Source organism: Thamnophis sirtalis, unplaced genomic scaffold (assembly GCF_051295495.1).
Source record: "Thamnophis sirtalis isolate CommonGarterSnake01/CBP01778 unplaced genomic scaffold, rThaSir2_p1.2 scaffold_9, whole genome shotgun sequence".
Taxonomy (NCBI): domain Eukaryota; kingdom Metazoa; phylum Chordata; class Lepidosauria; order Squamata; family Natricidae; genus Thamnophis; species Thamnophis sirtalis.
In genome coordinates, this window is record NW_028261389.1 from 25,636,277 (window position 1) to 25,651,580 (window position 15,304).

Below are 15,304 nucleotides of genomic sequence, written 5' to 3' on the forward strand. Positions count from 1 at the left end.
TTGGACAGCTGCTTAATCAATCAACTTGGTCAGGTTTTCTAATATGCAGGAAAGAATTTGTGAGGCCCACCCAGTTCCCACGAAGTCAACATAAGTTTCCAAACACCTCTAGAGCTCCTACGTGCAAAAATGTGTGCAAACCATGTGATCACTAAAGTTTCAGCCTCTTTGCAAAAATGTTGGCACCCATCCCAGTGGGATGAAGTTTTTGAGAAAGGAGAGATGGATCTCTGACATACTGAAGTATTGCCCTTACCCAAAGCATGGAGCTCTGACTCTGTATTCTGAAAGATCATACTCAGAAGTTTAAGAAGATGGCGTAGTTTCTTAAAATTTAATAGAAATTCTTAGATGCTTTATTGCACTGCTGTAGTGATGGTTGATTAATTAGTTCTACTTTCTGTATTTGGGAAGATTTCAGCTAATAGGGAGTTGATATCATTGGTGGGTTTCTCATATAGTTACTACCGGTTCGCTGTGTGCACACCTGCCCACTTTGCACACACAAACCTACTTTGCAGGCACATGAGTCCTTTCCACACAAGCACCCTGGCCTCAAAAACGTGCTTAAATAGGACAATATAGAGCAAGGTGAGTGGGCGGACCCACCTGCGATTCCCCAACCAGTTTGGGTGAACCTGTCCAAACCAGCTGAATACCACCTCTGGTTGACAGGTTGTAATAATCAACTTACATAACAGAATTATAAATTCTGAATTTATAGAATTTATTAGAGCAAATGTGACATGGAATTTAGCTTTTCCCCCTAATATTGTGACATTCTCTCATATTGTGACATTCAGATTGCAAGGAAGTGGATCTTAATTTGCTTGCTCTGATAGGAGTCGTTGCCTTTAATGTTCTTTACATTAGCAGCATCAGAGTAAGCTGGGAGTGAGAGGGCAGCAGCTTTAAGTCTGCGATTTAAGAGGATTGCAGTTAATGTCCTTTTAGAATTAGAGACAGCTGAGTGGATAAGGTCTGTTTTTAGGAATAGCGTATATGTCTGTGTCACTGTATGGATTGTATGTATGGGCAGGTGCAGCTAGCTTAACTGAACACTGAGTCCAATGGATGAGCAGAAGTGGACTAAATTTCTGATGATCTAATTGGTTAGCTAGTGATTGGTTTGGATGTCTGTAACAAGTGTTCCTCCTCCAGGATTTTACTGTGGGTGGAAGGGCCAACCTGATACATATCACTTAAGACTTGAATAAACTTGGGAGAGGGTGTGTTTCAGCCTTGGAAATGTGCTCACATTTATCTTTTAAGTAAGATACCAGTAAGGCAGGGAGAGTGGCTATTATCATTCAGAAGATTCTTGTGTCTTTCATAGATGCTGCTTCAGAGATAAATGAACGCAGGACTCTATTTGTGAAGTTGGGCTCTAAGGAACAGATGGAATTGCTGCTACTGTACTGGTCTTCCTGTTATGTAGCTACTGCTCTGTCTGAATTTCTTGATACTATGGTCAGATTGGCAGGAATTTCCTAGACTTATAGTACAGCCTTGAAGTTCATGGCTACCTTTGCAACCATAGACTTGATACAAATCATTGAGAGTCTGACCTTAAGATCAACAAAACATAGCTATTCTCACTGCATTTGTGGATGCCATCTAGCTGTTCTGTTTCAGATTATCTACTACTACTTAGATTGATTCAGAACATCACTTGAAGGGTTGCTTGAAGCATCTATTGATAAAATCGCTTGGATTCATTCTGAGTTGGACCCTAGCTTTACAAGTCCTGTTGAGTTGCTTTAGATGTAGCTTGGTGGGGTTGTATATACTGTATGCATGTGTGTATACATATACACACATATACACACATACACTTAGGCAAGAAAAACCAAATGTACAGGTACGGATTAGATGAAACTTGGCTCTGTAGCAGGATTTTGGAGTCCTAGTGGACAATCACTTAAATATGATCCAGCAGTTGGTCGTAGCAGTCAAAAAGGCCAATACAATCCTTGGTTGCATTTACAGAGATATAGTATCAAGATCACATGAAGTATTAGTACTGCTTTATAAAGCCTTAGTAAGACCACACTTGGAATATTACATCCAGTTTTTTTCACTACAATATATATTTTAAAAAAAGACTGTTTAGACTCTGGAAAGAGTGCAGAGAAGAGCAAAAAAGATGATTAGGGGCCTGGGGGCTAAAATGTATGAAGAACAGCTGCAGGAATTGGATGTGTCTAGTCTAGAGAAAAGAAGGACGAGGTGTGATGTGATAGCAGTGTTTCAATATTTGAGGAGCTGCCACGAAGAAGAGGCGTCAACCTATTTTCCAAAGCACCAGAAGGCAAGACAAGAAACAATGGATGGAAACTAATGAGGAGAGAAGCAAATTAGAACTAAAGAGATATTTACTAACAGTGAGAAAAATTAGCCGGTGGAACAGTTTGCCTTCAGAAGTTGTGCTTGCTCCACTGCTGTAGTTTTTTAAGAAGTGGTTGCTCCATTGTTAGAGGCATTGTGGAGCCATTTGTTTGAAATGATATAGGGTCTCCTGTTTGAGGAAGGGGGTGGACTAGAAGACCTCCAAGGTTCTTTCCAACTCTGTTATTCTTTTCATTAATTCAGTTAATGTAAGAGTTTGAGCTTGTTGATTCTGAAAATATACCAGATGGCCTGAATTTTGAACACAGTCACCTATTCATTAGGTCCACATCTCTTCTGGTAGGTCATTTCAGATCATTATGTGTCATTGTGTCCAAATGGTGTAGTTCCATCTCCTGTAAAGGAATTGGATGTCTTCCTCTTCTTCAATAATCTATTGATAGATCCAGTGGTATTAGATAAGCCTTCCTATCCTGAAGAAAGTTGTTAAGATGATCAAACTGCAGATTCAAAGGCCTCGGGAAAAAGAAATTTATTATATGGACCTCTTTATGTTCTCCTGTTTTCTCTTGAGAATGTGGAATCAGTTTCCACATAATTCCAACTACGGCCAATCTTAAAAACCTGAAAATACTAAAAATCAAAAAATGGAAAGATTATGATACAGAAATCATGATGATGATAAAAATAATAGAGTAGTAGTAGTAACTTCTGATGATCGAACAACTGTGCCTTAATTTTTCACTTTGTCCTTCATTCAAATATTATCTCAATAAAGTTTGAGTATTTTTCTGGGATTAAGTTTGATGGCTTCTTTGAGAGCCCCCAGGACAAAAGAGCAGGATATAGCTTGAATAAATCTATGATGATGAATCATTTTAAGATTTATCTCTTTAAAGCATCACACAGCTGCATTTTTCCTATTCTATAGCCTGTGTTATAGTTTCAGGGATTATTGAATCAGAGAATTTGTTCTTTTACAATTAGGTTTATTAAAAGTCTACATCCAGCATAGATCTTCTATGAAATTCAATAGGTATTGTCCCAATGCATACCCAGGAAATGTTGTGAAAGAGGAACAAGAAAATACAGACTATTACAGGAAGTTACTGAGCAAGTAGAGCTTTTCTTATGTATGGAACCTTTTGAAGATAGATTGTTGAATTTATGCTTATAGAAAGTTAAGAACATACACCTTCTGGTAATTTACTCTTATGATGGCTTCTTCTGTGGTTGCAGCTGGGACTGATTCTTCCTGCATTATTTTCCTTAAGTAATAGCATGCAAGTAGTCCCAAGATGGCAATAATGGATGACATAGATGGAAGATTTTCTCTTTTTATTTCTTAAGAACCACCAAAAGTTCTTAATGCTTATTTAGAATTGGAATTATTAATATTCCAAGCAGGCAGACGTTCTTTATAAAGGATAACTGGTGATATGTTGGATGCTCATGCAAAAGCATGATAAAATCTCAGATGTAATTTTCTAGAGCATCATTTAGAATTTTCCATATTTCTATGTTCACTAAACTTGCAAGTTGGATTATAAAGATATAATGGCTTTAATCTTTTTATCTGTGTTTTATAGCTTTCAAGACAGCTGGTTCAAACAAAACACTAGTCTTTTCAAGTAATTTCTAGCAAAAAAGCTTTTTTTAAAAAAATATAGCATATGTGCAAGCATATGGAAAATGTTATTTTTTAAATTAAAATAACTGCATCTATATAATTGCATCTCAATTCAATTGGTCTGTGGGATTGGTTTAGTACTATAAGCTAACTGGCTTGCTTATATTACTAGAATTTTATATGCTTATCCAAATTAATATTACATAAACAATTACAAATCATCTGTGAGAGCTTAGCAGCTGCTCTCATCCCACAAAATAATTTGACCCTAAACCCCAAAGTATTCAGAAACATTCTTCACAGTCTGTTTTGATGGGCACCACTTCAAAGTGACTGTGGTTTAAAAATATGCTGCTATTTTGGTGTCCACTTGTGTGGGATAAAATTTCCCATCAGTAATAGTAAGACTGTAATAAGACACCGGAAAAAAATAGAAGATAAAAAGAATGTTCAAGGTACATTTTTTTTTTCTGGAAAACATATGTGATGATGAAATAACTTTTAGAAATCTTTTTTTTTTAAATTCGAAATAATTCTGGCTAATGAAATACAGAAATCAGAGCAGTGGATAGAAGAAATCCCAAGCAGTAGGCTTTTTACAGCAGATTAGATATCAGTTTAAAAATGAATGTTATGCCCCTTATGGGCCACCATGCACAGCTGGTTAGTTATGTTGGCCTGATGGATCATATTATGCACATTAAGTGCATGATCTGCAATATTAGTACACCTATGTCAAATGACTGAATCTTAATAGTTTTGATTTACGCTTCTTCAGATGTCCTATAACTCATTTCATAACCTTGCCTTGTACCTGCTGAACCTGCACCCCAATAACTTATTTGGTATTTATATTTAGCAGGCATAGGCCATCATTAAGAGAGAGAAATGGACCACCAGGGCTCTTTCTCGTACATATGTCCATAAGACGCATCAAGGTTTTGAAGAGGCAATTTTTTTAAAAAAGTAGGTAGGTAGATAGAGGGATAGAGAGGGAGCGAAGGAGAGAAGAAATACAGTAGGGAGGGAGGGAGAAAGAGAGAGTAGTTAGGTAGGTAGATAGAGAGAGAAATAGAGATAGAGGGAAATAGAGTAGATAGGTAGCACTAAAGAGCTAAGTTTGCCACTTACTGTACTAGCTGAGCTGAAAAGCCCTCTTGGCAAATAAGATGTGTTGAAAGAAAGCACTAAGGAAACATGTTGATAACATGCTTTGTAGCATCTAGATCAGGGCTGTCAAACTCATGGCCTATAGGCCAGATATGTTGCCATGGCCACGCCCAGTTTAGCAAAGGGGGGTAAAGTCCAAAAATGTCACATGACGCTGCTGTGAAGTCATGAGTTTGGCAGCCGAGTTGATTCCATCTTGGTATATTTATTTACTAGAAGAAGATATCACTAGATATTTCAAGGCTATAGCTACTGAAATTTACACAAAGTGGCATTACTTATTATTACTATTATAATGGTTGGTTGCATAACCAGATTTGGCATTTTTAGCCATCTATTGAGTTTTTCCCAAGGACCTGGGATAGGCAGATGTTATTGCTTAATAATATTGAAGTTTATTGTCACAGGATGTAAACTATTCCAATAAAGCCACCTTTTGCAATTGACTAATGGCGATTTTAGCAATGTTGATGGTAAATACAATGCAAGTGGTGCTCCAGATGTTGTGTGATTGCATCCAAAGCACCTATTACTGTTGGTCCTCCTTTGCTTTTATTTTGCCACAAGTCACAATACTTTGCAGATCTTTATATTTTGTGATTATTTTCTCCAGTTCATTATTTTCTATTTTGCTGTCTCTGGGAACTGCATGTCCATTATCCAGGCTTGTTTTGTCTGTCTTATGAACAATTTTTAAGTCTGGGTTGTTGCATGGAAAATTCTTGTCTGTTTGAGTATTAAAGTCCCAGAGCAGTTTAACTTCTTCTTCTTATTATTACTATTATTATTATTAACTATATTATTATTAGCAATAGTAATATTTCAAGTACAAATCAAGAAGTATTTCTACACACTGCATTTTACAAACTGAAATTTTAAAAGTCTAGCCACTATTCTCTTTCATTTATGCTATTTAAAAATGAGCTATTAGTAAAGATAAATTAGACAATGAAGATGCTATTCACTTGACCTGTCTTTTTTTATTGTAGTTATCCGGGCCAAGGTAGTGGGCAAGAAACTTATGAAAGATGGACCATTTGGGACAATGCGATACACTGTCAAACAAATGAAGGTGAGTAAACAGATGCCAGTCATATTTAATTGAAACCACAAAGCATTATCAGAGATCATCAGGTAAGTCATTCAGTCCCCTGAGCTCATTCATATCCCAAATAATGGATGACTTGGGTAGTTTTGTGAATAAGCAAAGGTGATTTCCCACATGTAAGCTATTCTTTTTTTTCTCTATGCAGTGTTGTGCTAATTTACATATACATAGAAATTCCTAGCTATTTGTGTTAAGTGATTCTTTCCAACTTGACAAATGTGTAATTTTTCAGGTATATAGAAACAATTGTTTATAATTTGTACTCATTAACAGCTTAGTGAAATAAGTCTGTTCAACCATGGCCTTAGAAGTATCATGTTTTCCCGAAAATAAGACAGGGTCTTATTTTTTTTGACCCACGACATATGGCCTTGAGCTTATTATAGGGGGAGGGCTTATTATTTTCTGGGGCAGGTGAGAAGCGAGGCGCACCTTTTACCTTTCCAGATCTGTCGCGTTCCTTGCTATTGTGTCCAGGAAAGTCGCTGGTAAAAAAGAAACCCTTCTCGCGAGTTCTATCAAACTTCTTGAAGTCACGAGCAGGGTTTCTTTTTTTCTTTCACCAGGGTCTTCCCTGGACACAATGGTGAGGACCGTGGCAGACCTGGAAAGGTAAGAGGCGTGCCTCTCAGCCCAACACTGCCCACCTCACCCCAATGGTAAAGACAGCCTGCCTGGTTCCCTCCCCCCGCCGTTCCTTTAGCGAGGGGTGGCAGGTGGGGGGAAAGAATTGAAATGCACCTCTTATCTTTCTAGCTCCATTGCATTCCTCGTCCTTTCATCCAGTGAAGCCTGTTGTAAAAAAAAACCTCGCAGGTTGAACTCACTACTTTTTTACAACGCATTAAAACAAATGACTGATTTGTTCATCACATATTATTTCATTAAGAAATATTGCTTAGTTTGTGACAGTGTGATTCAGTGATTAGGGAGATAGAATGGGATAGGGAGTTTCAGTTCTATTTTCAACCATAGCCACGCAATAGTAATTTCAAGCCAGGCACTATCTCCCACAATATCATACCTCATAGGATCATTGTGAGAATAAATGTTGAGGAAATAATGAATCTAAAATTATAAAATAAACTCTGAAACTCTTAATTTTTTTGGCAGAGTGAGTTAATGAGTGTCCCATTTGTTTTTTTGTCTTCCAACAAGTCTGACAGTGAGAAACATTCATGAAGCTCCTTGTGTAGAGTTTAGAAATAATTGGACCCTTGAAGTCTGGTTAGATTTCACTTGCTCATTCTGAAGAAAAAAAAAATCCTCCTCTTTCACGTTGGTTCTTTGCTGTACTCCCGGCGTAATAAACAGACTTCACTTGGACCTCTTGCTCTGGACATTCTTTTGTTAACTGACCTCTTATGTAATGTTAAAAATCTGCTCTGGTTTATTTTTCTTGGCTGTTACATCTCAGTCATAAGACTAGTTTAATGTCTTTAGAAGAATGAGGATTAAAAAAAAAGGACTTTGGCAGTGACTGTAGAAACCTGAAACATATTACACAAAGTAATATGGTGATTGAGCAAAATAGCCACTTGCCTGCCTCCTAATAACAGTAATTCTGTTTATTGTCTTTCTATCTTAGTATAAAGGCTATGAGCAAGCAGAGATGGTTTTGAAGGCCATTACAAATCAGTGTTGACATTTCTCAAGGATAACTTGAGTAGAATGTAATGATAGATTCTATGAGTAACAATGCCACCTTGATTGCTTTAACAAAAGAGAACCTCCTGTTTAAATAGATCTGAAAATGGAACAGGTTCCACAAGATTCTGCTCAAGCCTAATAAAAGTTGTCTGCTATCTTTTGAAGAATCAGGGTTTTGTTTTTTTGTTTTTTTTAAAGATTTTACAAATTTTTCCAGAACAAGAGAAAGCTAGATGCAACAGACAGTTTTTGAATGGAGTCAGGATATGTGTACTCTACAATTCTAACCCATTTATCTTAGTTGTGCTTTTTGGGATATTGGAAACTGTAGGCCAGAATTCTGGACTCATCAGGGATACACATTCTTAATATAAAGGCAGATAAGACAGCAGCTGGATAATGGAAAAAGTGAGGTGTGTGTTTGTTTCGGTTGCACTGCATTTCATTCTTGTGTGTTTGCTCTCTTTTTATAGATGTACAGAGGTTTTGACAAGATGCCACATGTTCAATACATCTACACTGAGGCCTCTGAAAGTCTTTGTGGAGTCAAGTTGGAGGTCAACAAGTATCAGTACATGATTACAGGTAAAAGCATAACAAATTTTCTGCTATGGTAAGCTTACAGGCTGTATCAGTTTCAACTATTTTTAGAGGCTGAAGTTCAGCATTAGTGGGTGCAATTTCGAAGTATTTATTGCAGTCGTTATATTGAAGTCTATTGTCATGTATACATTAGTCTGTTTTTTACTAATATTATCAGATTTTAAACTACAAATCCTAAAAATAATTTATGTATATAATCAAGAACCTGTTTTAAAGGATGTATGTTTAAGGCTTTTTAAAAAACCCAGTAAATATTAGGACTTTCAACGGAAATGGGAGTGCATTCCAAATAAATGAGGCAGCATATTTTAACCTCCTCTTAATTACAGGTTAAGATATCTTCTTTCCCTGTGCTTTTTTTTAAAAAAAAGTATTATTGCTATCTGATGCTGATGATGATCGGGTCTTTGTTTTTAATCTAATTTATCTGCTTAATTGGCTTTTATTAGAGTTGTGTCAGTAAAATACTCCCTATGACAAATTATTTAATTGCTCTTTCTAAACTTACTAAAATTGGAAATATTGGGAAAATTGGCATTAGAAAAGGACAGTCTCTTATTTTCTCCCAATAAATTAAGAAATTATCTTGAGCTCTCAAATGAATGACACTGGAATGGATAATTTGTGTTTATGTTTTGTAGGTCGAGTTTTTGACGGAAAGGTTTATACTGGACTGTGTAATCTGAATGAAAAGTGGGATCGATTGACCTTGTCTCAGCGCAAAGGACTAAACCATCGTTACCATCTAGGTTGTGGCTGCAAGGTAAGAGATGTCCCTGCCAACCTGATACATTATTACTTATTTAATCAAGGTGTATATAGTTGGATACTTGACACATAGTTCAGGGTGCCATTCAGCATTAATAAACAGCTCAGCTTAATTAAAAAATACAGTAAAACAAATAGTAAACATAATCCTAAACAGAAACACATGAAATGCTTTGGGGGGAAAAAAATCACTTTAGTTCAGACCACTCCTGGATGCAACGCCAGCACTTTAATACCTTTCAAAAAGAAGATAGGAGCAGGTACAACCAATATTTTTTGGGGGGGAGGGGGATACTTTTATTAAGGGTAAGGGAAGCAACAGAAAAAGCCTGTTTCCTGTGTCAACCAGATGATGTTGCCAAATAATGAGACCGAGATAGTGTCTTTCTTGTCAGATCGTGCAGAAATGATCAGGGATAGATGATTATGAATGTAACCTGGCCCTGTGCTGTGAAGGGCTTTATAAGAAAGAACTGACATCTAGAAGCACAATGGCAAAGATTGCAGTTTGTGAAGTAGAGATGCTACCTGGGTGTGCTGAGGCATATTAGTAGCTACCATGCTTCTGCTCTCTGGACCAGTTGAAGCTTTTGAATGGTCATCTAAGTATGGCCTCACATGTAGAGCATATTGAGGTAGTCTAATTGTAAGATGAATAGTGCACACAGGATGATAAATAGATACTCCTGACCTACAACAGTTGCATAAGATGGAGTTGTGCAATGTCCCTTTGCAACACCATGCAGGTGTTATGAATCTAGGAGTGCATCCGCATTACCCACTGCTTAGTGTAGTGCTACTATATCCAGAATCAAAGATTGAGTGATGTCTAGTCCTGTGTCAACAGATGACCAAACAGAGTGATTTCATGTAGATATTAAGCAGAAATGGAAAAATAACTACTGCTTGAGACACCTCACAAAGTAACAGATGAATGAAGCAATGGGTGGAAACTAATCAAGGGGAGAAGCAACTTAGAACTGAGGAGAAATTTCCTGATAGTTAGAACAATTAATCAGTGGAACAGCTTGCCTCCAGAAGTTGTGAATGCTCCAACACTGGAAGTCTTTAAGAAGATGTTGGATAGCCATTTGTCTGAAACGGTATAGGGCTTCCTGCCTAGGCAGGGGATTGGACTAGAAGACCTGCAAGGTCCCTTCCAACTCTGCTATTGTATTGTAATGAAGGCGAATATATATGTCCCAGGATAATGTTGCTGAATTCAATCTGGATTGCTCACCGGTGATTGACCCAGATTGGATCCTGTAATAGCCATATCTTTGCCACTTACCAATATTGACTAGAATTGGCCCCAGATGAAGGATGAGAACAGTGCAACACCCAGTTTTTCCTCCCAATCCTCTGAACTAATCCAAAAAGATACTATGATACTAAGATACTATGATTAATATTCTGGGATAGATGGTTCACAAAGGCAACAAAAAGGAATTGTACTTCTTCAATAAAATCTGGGGAAGAAAATGAGGCCTGCAAGTTCCAGGAACTTATTATAATGTTGCTTTCATACTAAGATTAAATTACTAGATGGTTTAAAATATTGAAAATGAGATTAGAAGATGGATTGAAATAATGCTTTACATCATGACTAATCTAGTGGTATATGCTACTTTTTCTATATGAAAATAGCAATCGCAATAGTAGTTAGACCTACCACTTCACAGTGCTTTTACTTCCCTTTCTAAGCCGTCTAAGCTTTCTAAGCTGTTTACAGAATCAGAATATTGTCCCCAATAATCTGTGCTCTCATTTTACCAACCTCAGAAGGATGGAACACTGAGTCAACTTTGATCCGATGACAATCGAACTGCTGACAGCTGGCAGTCAGCAGAATTAGCCTGCAATACTGCATTCCAACCACTGCCCCACCACGGCTCAGAAGATATATATGAACACAAAAGTTATTTTGTTTCCCTGAAAATAAGACCTCCCTGGATAATAAGCCCAATCAGGCTTTTGAGCGCATGGACTAAAATAAGCCCTTCCTGAAAATATTGCAACACAGCAGCAGCCATGAGATGACCATGTTCACTGCCTCCCGCACCTCAAAAATAATAAGACCTGCCCAAAAATAAGGCTTATTTCAGGGGTCAAAAGAAAATAAGACCCTGTCTTATGTTCAGGGAAACATGGTAATTATATAGTCTTAAAGTATCTGATTAATTCAACACCTTTCATTTGTTTTGTTTTGTAATTATAGATTAAGCCCTGCTACTATCTTCCTTGCTTTGTGACCTCCAAGAATGAATGCCTCTGGACAGATATGCTTTCCAGCTTTGGTCAACCAGGGTACCAGTCAAAGCATTATGCTTGCATCAAACACAAAGATGGCTACTGCAGCTGGTATAGAGGATGGGCACCTCCTGATAAAACCATCATCAATGCAACCGACCCCTGAAATTCCATTTGTCTTTCTTCCCTGTTCTTTTCTTCCCATGTGGCTGAGAATTCTTTGGACACTAACGCATATTTGATCATGATGGCAACCATGATATTAGTGCCTGTTTCTTGCAATTTTTAGCACTTCGAACTGTTGTGATTTTTAAATCTATGCTGTCTTAACTCTTTTTTAAAATTATCTTTTAAAAAATTGCTCTCATCCCATGTTGATCAAATATTTATCTGGTGTGTGAACAGAAGTTCCCAGATGATCAAGGGAGCTTTTGCTTAAAGTTTTTATAGCACTATACATATAGCAATATATATATTTTTGTAGGAAAACACAAATCTCAAAAACTTCCTAATTAAAATTCTATTCCCTCCTCTTCATTTCCTGTGCTGCTGTTTTATTCTCACATTCAGTTCTCAGAGCAGGTAGCTATGAACGCAGCCAGTTGGGATTAATCACCATTGTGAGCCACATAATGAAGGGATGCAAAGAAAGTCATTATGCTTATATAGAATGGAATATGGAGTATTTGGGGAAATTCCTTTGCATGAATTTAAAAGATTGCATACTTCAAAATGCCTGTCCATTCCAATATGAATGTAGAAATTTCATGGCAGTTCTAGGTTTGCACATAAAATAGATTTCTTTAAAAAAAATGAAAATCAACTAAAACAAAGCTAATACATCTTCTAAATACAAATGTGGAACAAACCTGTTGAGAACCAAATCAACACCAGATATTTTTGTGGCTTTGATGTGGATGTAAAACTGCTTCTTCAATATTTGTTTTACACACAAGTTTCCCAGAATGTTGTGGAGAGGGGACAAAGTTGGAGCACAGGAGGAAAGAAACAACCCTCCCTGGGCCATATTGATGTAAGAAACCAGCTGCCCAAACACTGCTTTTGCTGAACAAAAATGTATATAGATATAATGATATAAGCTATTTTTGACAGGGCATGATTCTGTTTCATGCTATAAGTAATAAAAAGTTTCATGCTTTTGTTTCAAAAGAGCAACCATTCACATTCCAAGTCATTAGTTATTATTTTGTTTTTTTTAGTTTGAAAGCTACTGGAGTTCCAGTAATTTCTAAAGTGGTGATAATAATCTGTTTTTATTCCCTTCCCTGTATGCTTGTTTTCCTTCTTGCCATCAAAATAAGGGCCAATGCAAACAATTGTTCTAAGACTGAAATATTTCCATGGTCCCTATCCCCTTCCCTTAAAAATATACAATAGAATGGTGATGTAAAAGTGCCTTACTATTGTATAAATACTGGTTCAGCCTGTACTTTGAAAAACATTGAATTTTTTTCATAGTTTTTCATGATGCGGTATTTTGTAAATTCTGTTATATAGGAATCTTTTCATAATACTTATTCTCCTGTGAATATTGGCAAGGCAGTGAAAAATCATTTCTTCATAATATTTTCCTACTTGTTAATAGTGTGTTTATCAGTAGGCACAGTGAAAATAGAGAAGATGGGCAGGGAATATATTAAAACCTACTTTTCCAGCCTTTAATGTAATTCTTGAACTAGATCTATTAACTAAAATAATATTTTAGGGAGATTATTATGTATTCCACTGTTGACTACAGTTAAACAGCCCTATGGTTTGGGCTCACTATACTTTCTAGAAGTAAGGAACTGGCTATTCTGCTTTCACTACAGTCTATTACTATTATGAAAAGGTGTAATATAAAAATATTTTAAAAGTAATTTAAGAGCGAAGTTTCTATTGAGGTTGGCAACTGCATAATTTACTGAGACCGTAGAATGGGGTGAAGGTTAATACACTTACTACAAGCACATGTTCTGTCCTTTTGTGCTGTTATAATTTGTCTTAACATTACTTTCTGTCTTCAATTCATTCCTCCTAAAAACAGAGCTGCCATAAGTTCAAAATTGTTCTATAATATAATTGAAAAATGCGCCTAGTTTTCTTCTCAGCTGAACTGAATAAGTTTTTGTAACAGAAAGGGCTTCCACAACCCAAAAGAGATGGCTGAGCAGGAATGAGGATACACAAACACACAAATATATTACAACGTCGCTATACCACATGGATTCAGAAAAGTATCTGCTGTATTTTCCACAACAGTATTTTTATGTTTATAACTTATAGTGCAAATGTTGCTAACAGTAAATTCAGAGTTGTTTCCATAAAAAAGACTAATTTATATTGCAATCAGCCAAAATTATAAAAGCCAGCAATATGAATTGCCCCATTTCTTGAGACAAACTTGATTTAAGTTCAGATCTTAAAGGCAAAAAGAAAGCATTTTGATCTTTCCTTTCACTGAATGGCAGCTCTAGATTGTTATTTTCACTTATTAAGGTCATACCTGAATCGCCATAATACTGCAGTCAAAAAATGGTGAAATGCTCTCTTATGCTAAGAAAAAACATGTTCTTATTCAAGTTGTAATGTATCTCTGCATTTGTAAGAAATAAAATAGCATAGCCATCCAATAAAATATATTTCTCTATGTAGGTCAGTGTTTCTAAACCTTGACGCTTTTAAGTCCTGTGGACTTCAACTCCCAGAAGTCCACAGGACTTCAAGTCGCCAAGGTTGAGAAACACTGATGTAGGTGTTCTATTGTACACCACAGAAGACAAGAGTTATTTGAGGAAGAGTGATAGCTTAATCAACAATACTCCCCTACAGGGTGGCTTGGTTCTTGGTTTTGTTTTAATAAGGTGGGAAAAACCCAGCAAAAAATACATTTCTTTTGGGATGCCTTCAAAGTTTTCAATGCTAAAACTTACTTTACAGTATTTTTTTTAAAGAAAAGTGAGCCACCCAAAGTTTGGTACAAGATGGGTGGCTGTATAAAAGCAAACAAATAAAAAATGAGCCTTTTTATCATCCCCATTGTACAGGCTGTAATGTGGGATTTGAAATGGTAATCTGACTCGTGTGTTGATCCAGTAAATTTATCAGCAAGATGCCCTGAGTGCTTAGTTTTCTATTTGATGTATGGGCCTGAGCCATTCTTGTTAAAGTCAGCTGGTGTCTTTCCATTGATTCCAGAAGTAATAAGACCTGATATGCCCAATTATAAACTCATCTGCAAGGGATTTAATTTAGCATGTCTTTTTTCTTCAGAAGGGAGTTGCATTAAATTTGATGGAGGTTATTCTCAGGAAAAGCATGCATATGGCCGCAGAATTAGGATTTAATTCTATTTACACCTTAATAATAAACCCTACTGATTCCAACTCTTTTTTTTTGTAGAAACAGCCCTAGGACCAAGATGTAAAGAATTGTTTTATTTTTTGCATTACCATTGTTAGCAATTATGAACATTAGAGTGGAAATAAATGCAATCTAGGAGAAAGCTCCTCCCCAAAAGGAATGTACTTTTTGCTTAGTTTAGTAGTACTGTTTACAGTTTTCCTCCTTATTTTGTTATTTATAAATTTTATATCCATTGAATGTATATTGTCTTTTAAGGTAATAATGTTCACTTTTTATAGTGTACTTTTATTCTAAACAATAAAGTGTTTTATTTCTTACCACAGATATTCTATCATCTCTATTGTAACTCATTTTGCTCTATAAAAAGGTATCCTACTGAATATTGTTGGCAATGGCAATAGCACTTAGAC

The 15,304-nt window shown here is 36.4% G+C and overlaps 2 protein-coding genes across 2 annotated transcripts in view; one reads left to right on the plus strand and one right to left on the minus strand.

Annotated features, from left to right (window-relative positions):
• Positions 1–15,218, plus strand: part of TIMP3 (TIMP metallopeptidase inhibitor 3) — a 36,342-nt gene extending 21,124 nt beyond the window's left edge. Inside the window, exons 2-5 of the mRNA XM_014066857.2 lie at positions 6,139–6,221; positions 8,381–8,492; positions 9,152–9,273; positions 11,497–15,218. Of these exons, the coding sequence (XP_013922332.1) occupies positions 6,139–6,221; positions 8,381–8,492; positions 9,152–9,273; positions 11,497–11,694 (515 nt within the window). The 3' untranslated portion in view covers positions 11,695–15,218. The remainder of the gene's footprint in view (positions 1–6,138; positions 6,222–8,380; positions 8,493–9,151; positions 9,274–11,496) is intronic.
• SYN3 (synapsin III) overlaps positions 1–15,304 on the minus strand; it is a 197,091-nt gene that overhangs the window by 126,582 nt on the left and 55,205 nt on the right. The gene's annotated exons all lie outside the window — the stretch shown is intronic.